Consider the following 14,159-nt stretch of genomic DNA (forward strand, 5'->3'; position numbering starts at 1 on the left):
TTGGATAAAATGGAAAATTAAAAGTAAATGTGCTTGTACTTGAATATCTTTTTTGTTCTCGTTTTGATGTTTCTGAATTAGAACTTTCCCCTTTTCTATTTTCAGAATATGAGTGATGCCATGGCAATTTTGCACAAACTACAGACAGGCCTGGATGTAAATGTAAGATTCACTGGTGTTCGAGTGTTTGAATATACACCAGAATGCATAGTATTTGATCTTCTTGATATTCCTTTGTACCATGGGTGGTTAGTAGATCCTCAGGTAAGTTGAATAATTTAAATTATATAAATACAAATACAGGAAAAATATATTAATTTGGCAAATTAATCTCAATTTATATTTTTTGTTACTTACTTTTTTTGTACTTTTGCCTGGAATTAGCCAAACTGTGAGGTTAAGAACAGAGTCCTCTAGGCTACTAAGTCTGCACAAGGCTTCTGACCCCAACTATAAGGAGCTAGGGCCCAACTACAAGGTTAGAAGGAAGAGCTCATAGAAGACCACCCGTACTTCTCACACCAATCACAAGTTCAAAGGTTTCCCAAAACTACCCTCAGGTTCAGTAATTCACCAGAGTAACTAACAGGACTCCCTGAAACCTATTATACTCACCATTACAGTTTATTACAGGGCAAAGATACAGGTTAAAATTAGCAAAGGAAAGAGACACATACGGCAGAATCTAGGAGGGTTCCAACTGTGAAGCTTCCCTTGGATCCTTAGGACATCATACCCTCCTGGAATTGATGTATGACAATATGCATGGAGTGCTGCCAATCCTGGAAGTTCACCCCACCTTCAGTGTTCAGATTTTTTATTGAGATTTCATTATGTAGGTATGATTTAATTTATTGCCCATGTGATTGAAGCCAGACTCCTACCCTTCCCTCTCTGAAAGCTGAGCTGACACCATGTGGTTCAAGGGATCCATCATTAGTATAAACTGTAGGTATGGCCCAAGGGGCCCACTATAAATAACATAGTCACTCCTATTGGTACGGAAATGCCAAGATTTAGAAGTGATTTAATAGGAGCCGGGACAAAGGTCAAACCTCTTTTTGGGCAAGACCATATTCTTTATTGGATAGCTTTGAAAAGAGATTTTGTATTACCCAAACATTTATTTTAAAAAGGCACCCCCATCTATCCATCACTCTAACTGTACATTTCTAAATTGTACATTGACCTTTGGTATATTAGTCTAGCAATCCAGATTTTGCCTCTTGTTAAGCTTATCAGGGTCCTGGCAGGAAGTAGACGACACACTTAAGGATAACTGTCAAAAGTTTAATGAAGAGACTATTTACAAAGATGTGGGCAAAGTTAAGGGGAACAAGTAAGGGATGGTGTAGCATCTTAGACCTAGCAACAGCAGAAAATAATTGCCACTCCTAACTCTGAAGAGACAAGGAGAGGGAATACTTAGCAGAACACAGCAAGATAGATTGCTAAAGCACAGAGCTCCTGACCAGGAGATGTGACCTTCAGGAGAGGAATACTACCTCCAAGCTATGGCCCAGCAGGGAAAGAGCATAGGTAATACATTCTCTGACTCCCACTTTCTGATTTCCTCTAGTAGCTCCCTTTGGCCAAATTCAACTGATAATTAGAGAGTAAGAATTCCGATTGCTGCAGTCCATAGAGGTTAGTCTCCCGAATAGAGAAGAAATGGAGAGTCAACTGGAAGGATGAAAGGAAAAAATAATTCTACTATAACATACTAAATTTTTAAATAGGTTAGAGTCTTGTCTTTTCCACTGATCTGTGTTATGTCTACTCCTATACTGTTTTAATATTATTTTCACTTACTTACATTTTTTAACATAAAGTAAGATTCAAATTTCAAAATAATATTGGTTAATTGTAAACTTTAAAAGCAAAAGACAAAGGAATCATACCAGCCAATGCCCTTCAAATTTATTTTGTTTTATGGTATGAGGTGAGAATTTACCTTTTTTATAAATTAAACTTTTTATTTTGAGGTAATTGTAAATTCACATGCCAGTGTAAGAAATAATAAAGAACAGACTGGGCACAGTGGCTCACGCCTGTAATCCCAGTACTTTGGGAGGCTGAAGCGGGTGGATCATGAGGTCAGGAGTTCGAGATCAGTCTGGCCAAGATGGTGAAACCCCGTGTCTACTAAAAAATACAAAAATTAGCCGGGTGCAGTGGCAGGCGCCTGTAATCCTAGCTACTCTGGAGGCCGAGGCAGGAGAATCACTTAAACCCGGGAGGCAGAGTTTGCAGTGAGCCGAGATCGTGCCACTGCATTCTAGCCTGGGCAACAGAGCAAGACTCCATCTCAAAAAAAAAAAAAAAAGAAATAATAAAGAATGATCCCTCATACCTTTTACCCAATTTTCCCCAATGGGAAAATTTAGTAATTTTGCAAAATTTAGTAAAATATTAAAACCAGGAAATTGACATTAATAAAGTCAAGATACATGGCTGTACGCAGGTGGCTCATGCCTGTAATCCTAGAACTTTGGGAAGCTAAGGCAAGAGGATCAGTTGGGCCCAGGAGTTCAAGACTAGCCTGGGCAACATGGCAAAACCTTATTTCTACAAAAATAAAAAATTTGCCAGGCGTGATGGAACATGCCTGTAGTCCCAGCTATTTAGGAAGCTGAGGTGGGAGGATCACTTGTGCCCAGGAGGTTGAAGCTGCAGTGAGCTGTGATCACACTACTGCGTTCCAGCCTGAGAGAAAGAGCGAGACCGTGTCTCAAAATAAATAGACAAATAAGTAAATAAATAAAATCAAGATACGGAACATTTCTGTTAACACAAGAATCCCTCCTGATGCCCTTTTATATCCACACCCACTTCTCTCACACCCTTACCCTCTTCTTAACCCCTGACAACCACTAATCTTTCTCCATTTCTATAATTTTGTTATTTTGAGAATATTATATACAGTGTGTAATCTTTTTGGATTGCATTTCGTACTCACCATAAGTCTCCAAAGCATCATCCAGATTGTTGCATCTATCAATAGTTTGCTCCTGTTTATTACTGAGTAGTATTTTGTGGTGTGGACCTACCGCAGTTTTACTTGTTAAAGAGCATCTGAGTGTTTTCCTGCCGGGCACGGTGGCTCACGCCTGTAATCTCAGCACTTTGGAAGGCTGAGGTGGGTGAATCACTTGAGGCCAGGAGTTCGAGACTAGCCTGGCCAACATGGCGAAACCCCGTCTCTACTAAAAATACAAAAATCAGCTGGGTGTCATCGCGTGTGCCTGTAATCCCAGCTACTCAGGGAGGCTGAGGCAGGAGAATCACTTGAACCCAGGAGGTGGCGGCTGCAGTGAGCCAAGATCATGCCGCTTCTCTCCAGCCTGGGTGATGGAGCAAGACTCTATCTCAAACTGCTGTAAACATTTGTGTACAGGTACGTTTTTTATTTCTCTGGGTTAAGTGCCCAGGAGTGCAGTTGGTGGGTTATATTGTAGTTGCTTGTGGGTTTGTGTGTTTGTTTGTTTTTTAAGAGACCGGGTCTTGCTTTGTTGCCCAGGCTGGAGTTGAATTCCTGGGCTCAAGTGATCCTCTTGCCGCAGCCTCCCAAGTATTTGGGACTACAGGCATGCACCATTATGCCCAGTTAACTTGTGTATTCTTTTTTTTAAGAAAGCGACAAACTGTTTACAAGAGTACCTGTACCAAAAGTTTGCATTCCCACCAGTAACGTATGAATGATCCAGTTTCTCTGCATCTTCATCAGCATTTAATGTTGTCACTATTTTTTATTTTAGCCATTCTTAGGTAGCAATATTTCATTGTAGTTTTAATTTGCATTTGTTTTTTGTTTTTTGTTTTTTGAGATGGAGTCTCATTCTGTTGCCCAGGCTGGAGTGCAGTAGCACAATCTTGGCTCACTGCAACCTCCTCCTCCCAGATTCAAGTGATTCTCCTGCCTCAGCCTCCTGAGTGGCTGGGATTACAGGTGCCCACCACCACGCCCAGCGAATTTTGTTGTATTTTTAGTAGAGACAGGGTTTCACCATGTTGGTCAGACTGGTCATGAACTCCTGACTTTAGGTGATCCACCCGCCTCGGCCTCCCAAAGTGCTGAGATTACAGGCGTGAGCCATCGCACCCAGCCTAATTTGCATTTCTTTAACGGCTAATGATGCTGAACATCTTTTGATGTGCTTGTTTGCCATTTGCATATTCTTTTTAGTAAAATGTCTCTTCATGTCTTTTGCCCACTTTCTAATTAGATTGGTTCTTTACAGTTGAGTTTTGTTTTTGATTTTGTTTTTTTTTTGACACAGGGTCTTACTGAGTCACCCAGGCTGGAGTGCAGTGGCATGATCATAGCTCACTGCAGCCTCAAACTCCTGAGCTCATGTGATCCTCCTGCCTCAGCCTTCTAAGTACCTGGGCACATGCCACCATGCCCTGCTCACTTTTTAATTTTTTGTAGAAATGAGATCTCGCCATATTGCCCAGGCTGGTCTCGAACTCCTGGGCTCAAATGATACTCCCTCCTCAGCCTCCCAAAGTGTGAGACTACAGGTGTGAGCCACTATGTCCAGCCCCTTTCCCCATTTTTTTTATTTGGCTATGTGTCTTTTTGTAATTGAGTTGCAAGTATTCTTGATGTGTTCTAAGCACAAATCTCTTGTCAGATATATGATTTGGAAATATTCTTTAATTTTTACTTTATTTTTTAGAAACGGCGTGTCACTGTATGACACGCTTGAACTCCCAGGCTAGTCTTGAACTCCTGGCCTCAAGCAGTCTTCCCACCTCAGCCTCTCAGACTGCTGAGGTTACAAATGTGAGCCACTGTGCCTGGACTTAATTTCGGTGAAGTTCACTTTATTTTTTCTTTTGTCCCTTATGCTTTTGATGTCCTATCTAAGAAGGCTTTGCCTAAGCAAAAATCAAGAAGATTTAGTTCTTTATTTTCTATTAAGAGTTTTATAGTTTTAGCACTTACATTTATTAATATGGTCAATGTTGGGTTTATTTTTGTATGTGGTTCGAGGAAAGGGCCCAACTTTATTCATACGCATGTAGATAGCCAGTTGTCCTAGTACCATTTGCTGAAAAGGTTATTCTTACCCTGTTGAATTTTCTTGAACTTAGCATGATCTTTGTAAAATAAATCCTTCCCTTTACCCTTCCCTCCTCATTGCCTTAAAAAGCATCCAGTTTAATTAAAATAAGATTTAAAATGCTTATAAGTATTTATGGGGGTTTTTTGTTTTTGTTTTTTGTTTTTTTGAGACAGTCTCGCGTGTCACCCAGGCTGGAGTGCAGTGGAACAGTCTTGGTTCACTGCAGCCTCAACCTCCTGTGCTCAAGCAATCCTTCCTACTCAGCCCCCCAGTAGTTGGGACTACAGGTGCACACCAGCACGCCTGGCAATTTTTGTGTGTTTTATAGAGACAGGATTTCACCATGTTGCCCAGGGTAGTCTCAAACTCCTAGCCTCAAGCGATCCTCCCACCTTGGGCTCCCAAAGTGCTGCATTGCAGGCATGAGCCACTGTGCTTGGCTCAAGAAGAAAGGATATTATTTCTTTCTTTTTCTTTTGTTTTGGACGGAGTCTCGCTCTGTCGCCAGGCTAGAGTGCTGTGGCGTGATCTCGGCTCACTGCAACCTCCACCTCCTGGGTTCAAGTGATTCTCCTGCCTCAGTCTCCTGAGCAGCTGGGACTATAGGCGCGCACCACCATGCCTAGCTAATCTTTGTATTTTTAGTAGAGACGGGGCTTCACCATGTTGGCCAGGATGGTCTCGATCTCTTGACCTCGTGATCCCAAAGTGCTGTCTTGGCCTCCCAAAGTGCTGGGATTACAGGCGTGAGCCACCGCACCCAGCCAAAAGGCTATTATTTCTTTACCTGATTAACTGTCATTTCCCACTAGAATATAGGTTTTGTAAGGGCTGGACTCACAGCACAGTATTTAGAACAGTGCCTGGCACATAAGTAGATATTGACTGATGGAATGCAGCATACATGTGTGCATCCATTAACTCTAGGAAAGCAGAGATCATAATAGCAAGGACTTGGCAGTGCTTTTTTTTCATCTCTGTCCATTGGTAAAAGCTGCTGGGATTCAGGAGAATGGAAGGATGGCTTACTATAAGCAAGGCAACTCTGAGAATTTCACTGAAAAGTCTCAACATGCCCAGCAGTTTATACATCCAAGGTTGGATTCTGGCAGATGACAATGCCAGATAATTTAGATTGTGAAGAATGACAGTCTGAGGAATGTAAGCCTGAATTCTTTTTTTTATTTTTAATTCTTTTTTTGTTTGCTTATTCGTTTGTTTTTTTGAGACAAGATCTTGCTCTGTCGCCCAGACTAGAGTGCAGTAGTGTGATCATAGCTCACTGCAGCCTCAGATGACTCAAGGGATCCTCCCACCTCAGCCTCCCAAGTAGCTGGGGCTGCAGTTGTGCATCAGCATGCCCAGCTCACATACAAAGTATTTTAAATATTGTAATTAAGAGTTAGACCAATGACAGAGAATAGAGGCCTAAAAAGATCACTCTACAGATAGAACTAGGGCACTCTAGAGCAATGGGGAAAGGCAGTCCTTTAAACAAAAGGTTCTAAGACAATTAGGTAGACATAGAGGGAAAAAATGAAACTGTTTCCTACAACTCACACCGCAAAATTCTATTCCATGTGCATTAAAGTTTAACTGTAAAAGCCAGGTGAGGTGGCATCCCTGTGGTCGCAGTTACTCAGAAGGCTGAGGTAGGAGGATCACTTAAGGCCAGGAGTTTGAGGCTGCAGTGCACTATGATAGCACCTGTGAATAGCCACCGTACTCCAGCCTGGGCAGTATACTAAGGTCCTGGCTCTACAAACATGGAGGGTGAAAAAAAGTTTAACTATAAAAAATAAAACTACAACAGTTTGAAACTATGTTCCTGATCTTATGACATCACTGTAGGGAGGGATTTCAAAAACAAGATACAAACCTATTAACTGTAAGGAAACATTAGTAAACATGACTACCTTAAAACTGAGAATTTGTGTTCATCTAAAGACATTCCAAAGAGAATGTAAAAGCAAGCCACAGAGTAGATGAATTGCAACTTTAAAAAATGAATAAAGGGTTAATATTCAGAAAGTAGGAGCTCCTACAGATAATTTTTTAAAGATAGCCCAGCCAAAAAAAAGGAGCAAATGACTTGAATAGGCACTTCACAAAAATAGATATCCAAATGGCCAATGAACATATGAATTGGTCATCAGGGAAATACAAATTAAAATCAGAATTAGAGACCACTATACATACATCAGACTGGCTAACATTTAAAAGTCTGATGGTATTAACGTCGGGCGCAGTGGCCCACACCTGTAATCCCAGCACTTTGGGAAGCCAAGGCAGGTGGATCACCTGCGGTCAGGAGTTTGAGATGCCTGGCCAACATGGTGAAACCTTGTCTCTATTAAAATACAAAAATTAGCCGGGCATGGTGGTGGGTACCTGTAATCCCAGCTACTCAGGAGGCTGAGGCAGAGAATTGCTTGAACCCGAGAGGCAAAGGTTGCAGTGAGCTGAGATTGCGCCACTGCACTCCAGCCTGGGCGACAGAGCAAGACTCTGTCTCAAAAAACAAAAATAAAAAAATAAAAGTTTGACAATATTAAATGTTGGTGAAGATGTGCAGCATAGAAAATTCTCATTTCTTGTGATGCGAATGGAAATTGGCCATCTACTTTTGAAACCAGTTTGGTTTATCCATTAAAGTTGATGCTAAGCATTCCATAAGACTCAGCAATTTGGCAAGGCATACACTCTTGATGAGTGGAAGAGGATAAATGTCCTAGAATTTTTCACAGGAGTGTTATTTGCCATAGTCCCAAACTGAAAACAACTTGAATAGCCATCAAAAGACAAATGAATAACCGCATTATGGTATATTCTATGGAATACTGTACTACAATGAAAACAAACATCTGCATACCACTATATACAACAACCTTACATTATGTATTTGTTGATTTGGTTTATTATTTGCTTTTACTCTAGAATATAAGCTTTATGAAAGCATAAACTATTTTGCTCACTATTGTGTCTGTAGATTCTCTAATGGCATCTTGCATGTAGTAGTACGTAATAGGCATCCAAATAAATTGGATGAATGGAATTCTGGGGGTGGGGGAAGACAAGATCTTACTCTGACACCCAGGCTAGAGTGCAGTGGCATGATCATAGCTCACTGCAAGCTGGGACTTCTGGGCTTAAGCAATCCTGTCTCAGCCTCCTGAGTAGCTTGGACTAAAAAGGCACACACTCCCATGTCTGGCTAGATTTTTTATTTTTTGTGAAGACAGGGCCTTGTTATGTTGCCCAGGGTGGTCTCAAATTCCTGGGCTGAAGCAGTCCTCCCCTGCTAGCCTCCTAAAGTGTTGGGATTATAGACATGAGCCACTACACCTGGCCTTGAGTGAAATACTAATGTACAGATTCTGCCTGTGAATATTTGAAATCTTTTTTTATTGATACTCTAGAGAAATATATTTGATTTTTGTATATTGATCTTTTTTTTTTTTTTTTTTTTTTTTTTTGAGACAGTGTTTTGTTCTTGCTGCCCAGGCGTGATCTCAGCTCACTGCAACCACCACCTCCCGGTTTCAAGTGATCCTCCTGTCTCAGCCTCCCAAGTAGCTGGGATTACTGGTGCCCACCACCACACCTGGCTAATTTTTTGTATTTTTCGTAGAGATGGGGTTTCATCATGTTGGCCAGGCGGGTCTGGAACTGCTGACCTCAGGTGATCTGCCAGCCTCAGCTTCCCAAAGTGCTGGGATTACAGGCATGGACCACCGTGCCCAGCCTATTGATCTTGTGTTTATTATTGTAGTTGGGTTTTGGGGGGTTTTGTTTTGTTTTAGAGACAGTGTCTTGCCGCATTGCCCAGGCTGATGTGTAGTAGCATGATCATAGCTCATTGCAGCCTTAAACTCCTGGACTCAAGCGATCCTTTCCTCAGCCTCTTGAATAGCTGGGACTATGGACGTGCGCCACCATGTCCAGCTAATTAAAAAAAAAAAAAATTTTTTTAGAGGCCTTGCATGGTGGCTAACGCCTGTAATCCCAACATTTTGAAAGACCAAGATGGGAGAATTGCTTGAGCCCAGGAGTTTGAGACCAGCCTGGACAACATAATGAGACCTGTCTCTACAAAAAATTTTAAAATTAGCTGGATGTGGTGGCGTGTGCCTGTAGTCCCAGCTATGCAGGAGGCTGAGGTAGAAGGATTGCTTGAGCCTGGGAGGTCGAGGCTGCAGTGGGCTGTGATCACGCCACTGCATTCCAGCGAGAGTGACTCAGTGAGACCCAGATCACACCACTGCACTCCAGAGTGGGTGACAGAGCGTGGGAGACAGAGTAAGAAAAAAATCTCAAAAATATTTTTATTTTATTTTTAGAGACAGGAGTTTTCCTGTGTTGCTCAGACTGGTCTTGAACTCCCGGCCTCAAGATACCCTCCTGCCTCAGCCTCCTAAATTGTTTGCATTACTGGTGTGAGCCACCACACCCAACTTAGTGTAGCTGTATTTTTGTGGATTTCTTAGAATTGAAAATTCAGATTATTTGAAAAGACTTACTGAAGTTTAGTCACTAATGAAAAGCACTATAAAGTAAAGGTGTTGAGGAAAATAACATCTGAAGAGATTGTGCCCTCAAATTGTTTCTTAAGAGTCTAACTTCTCATTTTACATAAATCAAAGCTGGAACTCATAGATGTTTTTTGTGCAGTGTACATAGAATCTTATCCCAAGGATCCTCTCACAAAGAAAAGGATTTGGCTCTGCATCAAAAGATTGACGATTGAATACATTTCTGTGTTTTAAGTTAATGTGAAATGTTTAAGATATGGGCCAGGCACAGTGGCTCACACCTGTGATCCCACCACTTTGGGAGACTGAGGCAGGCAGAGTACTTGAGGTCAGGAGTTCAAGACCATCCTGGCCAACATAGTGAAACCCCAACTCTACTAAAAATACAAAAATTAGTTGGGCATGGTGGCATGCACCTGTAGTCCCAGCTACTAGGGAGGCTGAGGCAGGAGAATCGCTTGAACCCGGGAGGCAGAGGTTGCAGTAAGCCAAGATTGTGTCAGTGCACTCCAGCCTGGCGACAGAGTGAGACTCCGTCTCAAAACAAACAAACAAAAATTAGTCAAGTGTGGTGGCGGGCGCCTGTAATCCCTGCTACTCAGGAGGCTGAGGCAGGAGAATCATTTGAACCCAGGAGGCGGAGGTTGCAGTGAGCCAAGGTCACACCACTGCACTCCAGCTTGGGCAACAGAGTGAGACTCCATCTCAAAAAAAAAACAATGTTTAAGATATTTATGCCTGTAAACATTTTCCACAATTTCCTGCTGTGACTTTTTGAATTAACTGATTGTTTACTCAACCAATCATCAGTTCCAGTTGTATGAGTTAAGAGGCTTTTAGTATTGTAGACTTTTTCATAAACAAGGAAAATAAATTACAGCCTACAATGGTGGTTCTCAAACTTTGCTATGCATCGGAATCACCTGGGCAGTGGAATGAAAACTTAGACAATTGAGCCTGAAATTCTTTTACATCTTTTTAACAAGCTCCCCAAGTTTGAAAACCACTGCTGTGAGTATTGTGCAGATATATGTTGAGACCTGTGGTATTCAAAGAGTAAGTCTTCAAGGTGATCATTTGAATGTAGGAAGAAAACATTGGCCCTGTTATTTTTATTTATGTAATTCTAAAATTTGTATTTGTTTTATTAGGTATATAACTTACTAATACAGCAATACACATAAATAATTTATAAATAAATATAAATATATTTTTATGTATGGAAAGGCAACTATATAAGTTGTTTAGACAGTAGAAACCTCTTTTTCTTCTATAGTCAAAGCAAAGTGTAATGGAGAGAGAGTAGGGAAGCCCAATTTTATTTTCCTATAGCTTAAAAGTTTAAATTTACTCTACTGCTGTACCTCTAAAACAAAGATTAAATAAGAATCATGACACATATCCCGTCCCCGATTAACATATATTAACTTTTCTTCAGGAAAATAACATTAGTTATCTCTACTCGTATCTCCACTATACTTTTCTAGGAAATAAGTAATAAAATGGAATAATTTTATTAATCCTATAAATTAACATATTTAAAGTTGCTTTGCTTTAAATGTGCAACATTTGTTTTTTAGTTAAAAAAAAAAAAAAAAAACTGTTGCTTGATACTTTACGCCGGGAGAAAAAAATGGATATGTTCTTATTTTTTCTTCTGGAATAGTTTATGTTTTATTTTGATCACTTAAATACATGTTTATGACCTTAAGAAATAAAGTTGCATGTAATAATCCCATTTAATCTTTTTTTGCATAATTAAAATAATACAACTGCAGTATTTTTCATAATGTGTCATACTGAGCTGTAAACAAACTTGAAAACTGTTGGGTGTTGATTTTAGTGCTGATTTTGTTTTTCGTAAAGAATAGTTTTATATTTAGTATTATATTAGAATAAAATTCTAAAGAGTGTTATGGCTTTCATTTGTTTTGTTCCTAATCTTACCATGATTAGTGAGACAGTCATTTGTTTTCTAGATTGATGACATTGTAAAAGCTGTTGGTAACTGCAGCTACAACCAACTAGTGGAGAAGATCATCTCTTGTAAACAGTCAGACAATAGTGAGCTGGTTAGTGAAGGTGGGTGAGTGCTGCTATTTCCTGACTTTTGAAATTCTTGGCAAGATAATTTTTCTTATAACTTAATATCTTTCAAATTTCTTAAATAAGACTTCTAAAAAACACATGTTATATTACTTGTATGAATTTTAAGAAGTAACCATCCATAGGCTGGGCATGGTGGCTCACGCCTGTAATCCCAGCACTTTGAGAGGCCAAGGCAGGCAGATCACCTGAGGACAGGAGTTCACGATCAGACTGGCCAACATGATGAAACCACATGTCTACTAAAAATACAACAAAAAATTAGCTGGCCATGGTGTTGCATGCCCATAATCCCAGCTACTCAGGAGGCTGAGGCAGAAGAATCGCTTGAACCCAGGAGGCGGAGGTTGCAGTGAGCCGAGATCTTGCCGCTGTACTCCACCCTGGGCAACAGAGTGACTCTGTATCAAAAAAAAAAAAGAAAGAAGAAGAAGAAGTAATCATTCATAAAGGTGCCAATGAAAGGTTTTTCCTAGAACTCTTTTTCATTTAACTTGTAAAATCAGGCCTGGATTCTATTAAAAATTTTTGGAATCACTTGCTAACTTTGGTATGGTCAGGTACCCAGAGGTTACTGATAATTACTTTCTTAAAAAAGGTTTATTATTTAGGAGTACTGAATGGACTTTATCATTGATCCTGAATACTTCAACTGACTGAGATGAGTATTATGGTGCTCAAGTACTCTAGATTTTAGTAGATCTCTGCCTTATATTTCAGTATAATACAATATTAAAGCCCCATTCTGGATCAGAGTATGCCTCTGAAAATCAGTTTTCCTAATCCTTAGCTAACTGGAATTCCTAAATTCATCATCACAAAATCAGTTTAATATTTTTTCAACTGTGTTCCAGTCAATGATGAGAAAAGGAGATTTGAAACAGAATGCTATCAAAAGGCATAGCATGTAGATATACCTTCTCAGTCCTCACTTTACTCTTTCAAAAATATACATAAATACTGAGGCTATAATTCTTCTATCTGTGAAAGGGAAACAAAAGAGAAAGAGAAATCGTGAGAAGTAGGGCATGAGTTTTAGTTTCTCAGACACACAATTATTTTACATAAGATATAATAAAAGTTTATTACAATTATCACATTTTTAAGAATTAAAACTAACGACTACAAGAGCATATGAGCATATAAAAGATATGTACATGAATTCCATCTATATTAATCAGAACCCAACTAATTACATTTCTTAATTATCCAGAAGTTTAACACATTTTTGCAAAAGAGGAAAATAAGAAGAAAATGCATAGTATTTTAGTTAAGGTTTATCCTAATCTTTTTTTTTTTTTTCTTCTTTTTTTTTGATACGGAGTTTCACTCTTGTTGCCCAGGCTGGAGTGCAATGGCGCGATCTCAGCTCACTGCAACCTCCACCTCCCGGGATGAAGCCATTCTCCTTCCTCAGCCTCCCGAGTAGCTGGGATTACGGGCATGCACTAATTTTGTATTTTTAGTAGAGATGGGATTTTGTCATGTTGGTCAAGCTGGGAGGTTTATGCTATTCTTCTACTTGCAGTAAACATATAAAGATACAGGGACAGGCTGGACATTGTGGCCCACACCTGTAATCCCAGCACTTTGGGAGGCTGAGGCAGGAGGATTGCTTGAGCCCACGAGTTTGAGACTAGCCTGGGCAATGTAGCAAGATCCCATCTCTAAAAAATAAAAATAAAAAAATAGCCAGGCACCTGTAGCTCCACGTACTTGGGAGGCTCAGGCTGAAGGATCACTTGAGCCCAGGAGGTCAAGGTTGCAGTGAGCCAAGATCATGCCACTACACTCCAGCCTGGGCGACAGAACAGAATCTGTCTCAAAAACAAAACAAAACAAAACAAAAAACAGTATAGAGTCGTTGATCATTGATTTGTCTCACAACTCTTTTGTTACAGCATGAGGCAGCAGTGTTCAAATTTTAGGAGAGAAAGAAGCAACAAAAACTGTTACAAAAGTATATTCTCTCAATTAACAAAATTCCTTCTCAATGAGCTAGAATGTATGGGGAAAAAAATTTCACTCACTAGAAGTTTGCATTCCAATACAAGCTCTCATTACCATAGATTACTAAAAAGAAGCTCCTATTTTTAAAATGTCTATCTACGGAATCCTTCTTTTTCAGTAATGTCCAATATACTAGAGTATGCTATTCAGTAGTACTTGAAGGAAAAATAGGATTCAGAAAGTGGTAACAGACAGAATGCTAGCCAAGAATTAATACTGGGATAAACTGACTTATGGAGTATGAAGCTATGTGAAACACTGTTAACATCTTTCCCAGTTCTGGCTACAAATACAGTAAGGGTAGGACTTAGTACTATAATAATTAACAAAATGAACAAAAAAGTCAGTTCCTTCACTACTTTTTCCTTAACCTGATGTCACAAATATTATTATTTCTCTGACATTGATTCCTCAGGATAATGAAAAACTATAGTTAATA

General features: G+C 39.8%; 1 protein-coding gene across 2 annotated transcripts in view; it reads left to right on the forward strand.

Annotated features, from left to right (window-relative positions):
- The window catches only part of MINDY2 (MINDY lysine 48 deubiquitinase 2), an 86,709-nt gene that overhangs the window by 41,087 nt on the left and 31,463 nt on the right, over positions 1–14,159 (forward strand). For both annotated transcript variants that reach the window (XM_002825499.6, XM_009249882.4), the window contains exons 4-5: positions 106–264; positions 11,584–11,686. In XM_002825499.6, the coding sequence (XP_002825545.1) occupies positions 106–264; positions 11,584–11,686 (262 nt within the window). The remainder of the gene's footprint in view (positions 1–105; positions 265–11,583; positions 11,687–14,159) is intronic.

Source organism: Pongo abelii, chromosome 16, assembly GCF_028885655.2.
Source record: "Pongo abelii isolate AG06213 chromosome 16, NHGRI_mPonAbe1-v2.0_pri, whole genome shotgun sequence".
Lineage (NCBI taxonomy): Eukaryota > Metazoa > Chordata > Mammalia > Primates > Hominidae > Pongo > Pongo abelii.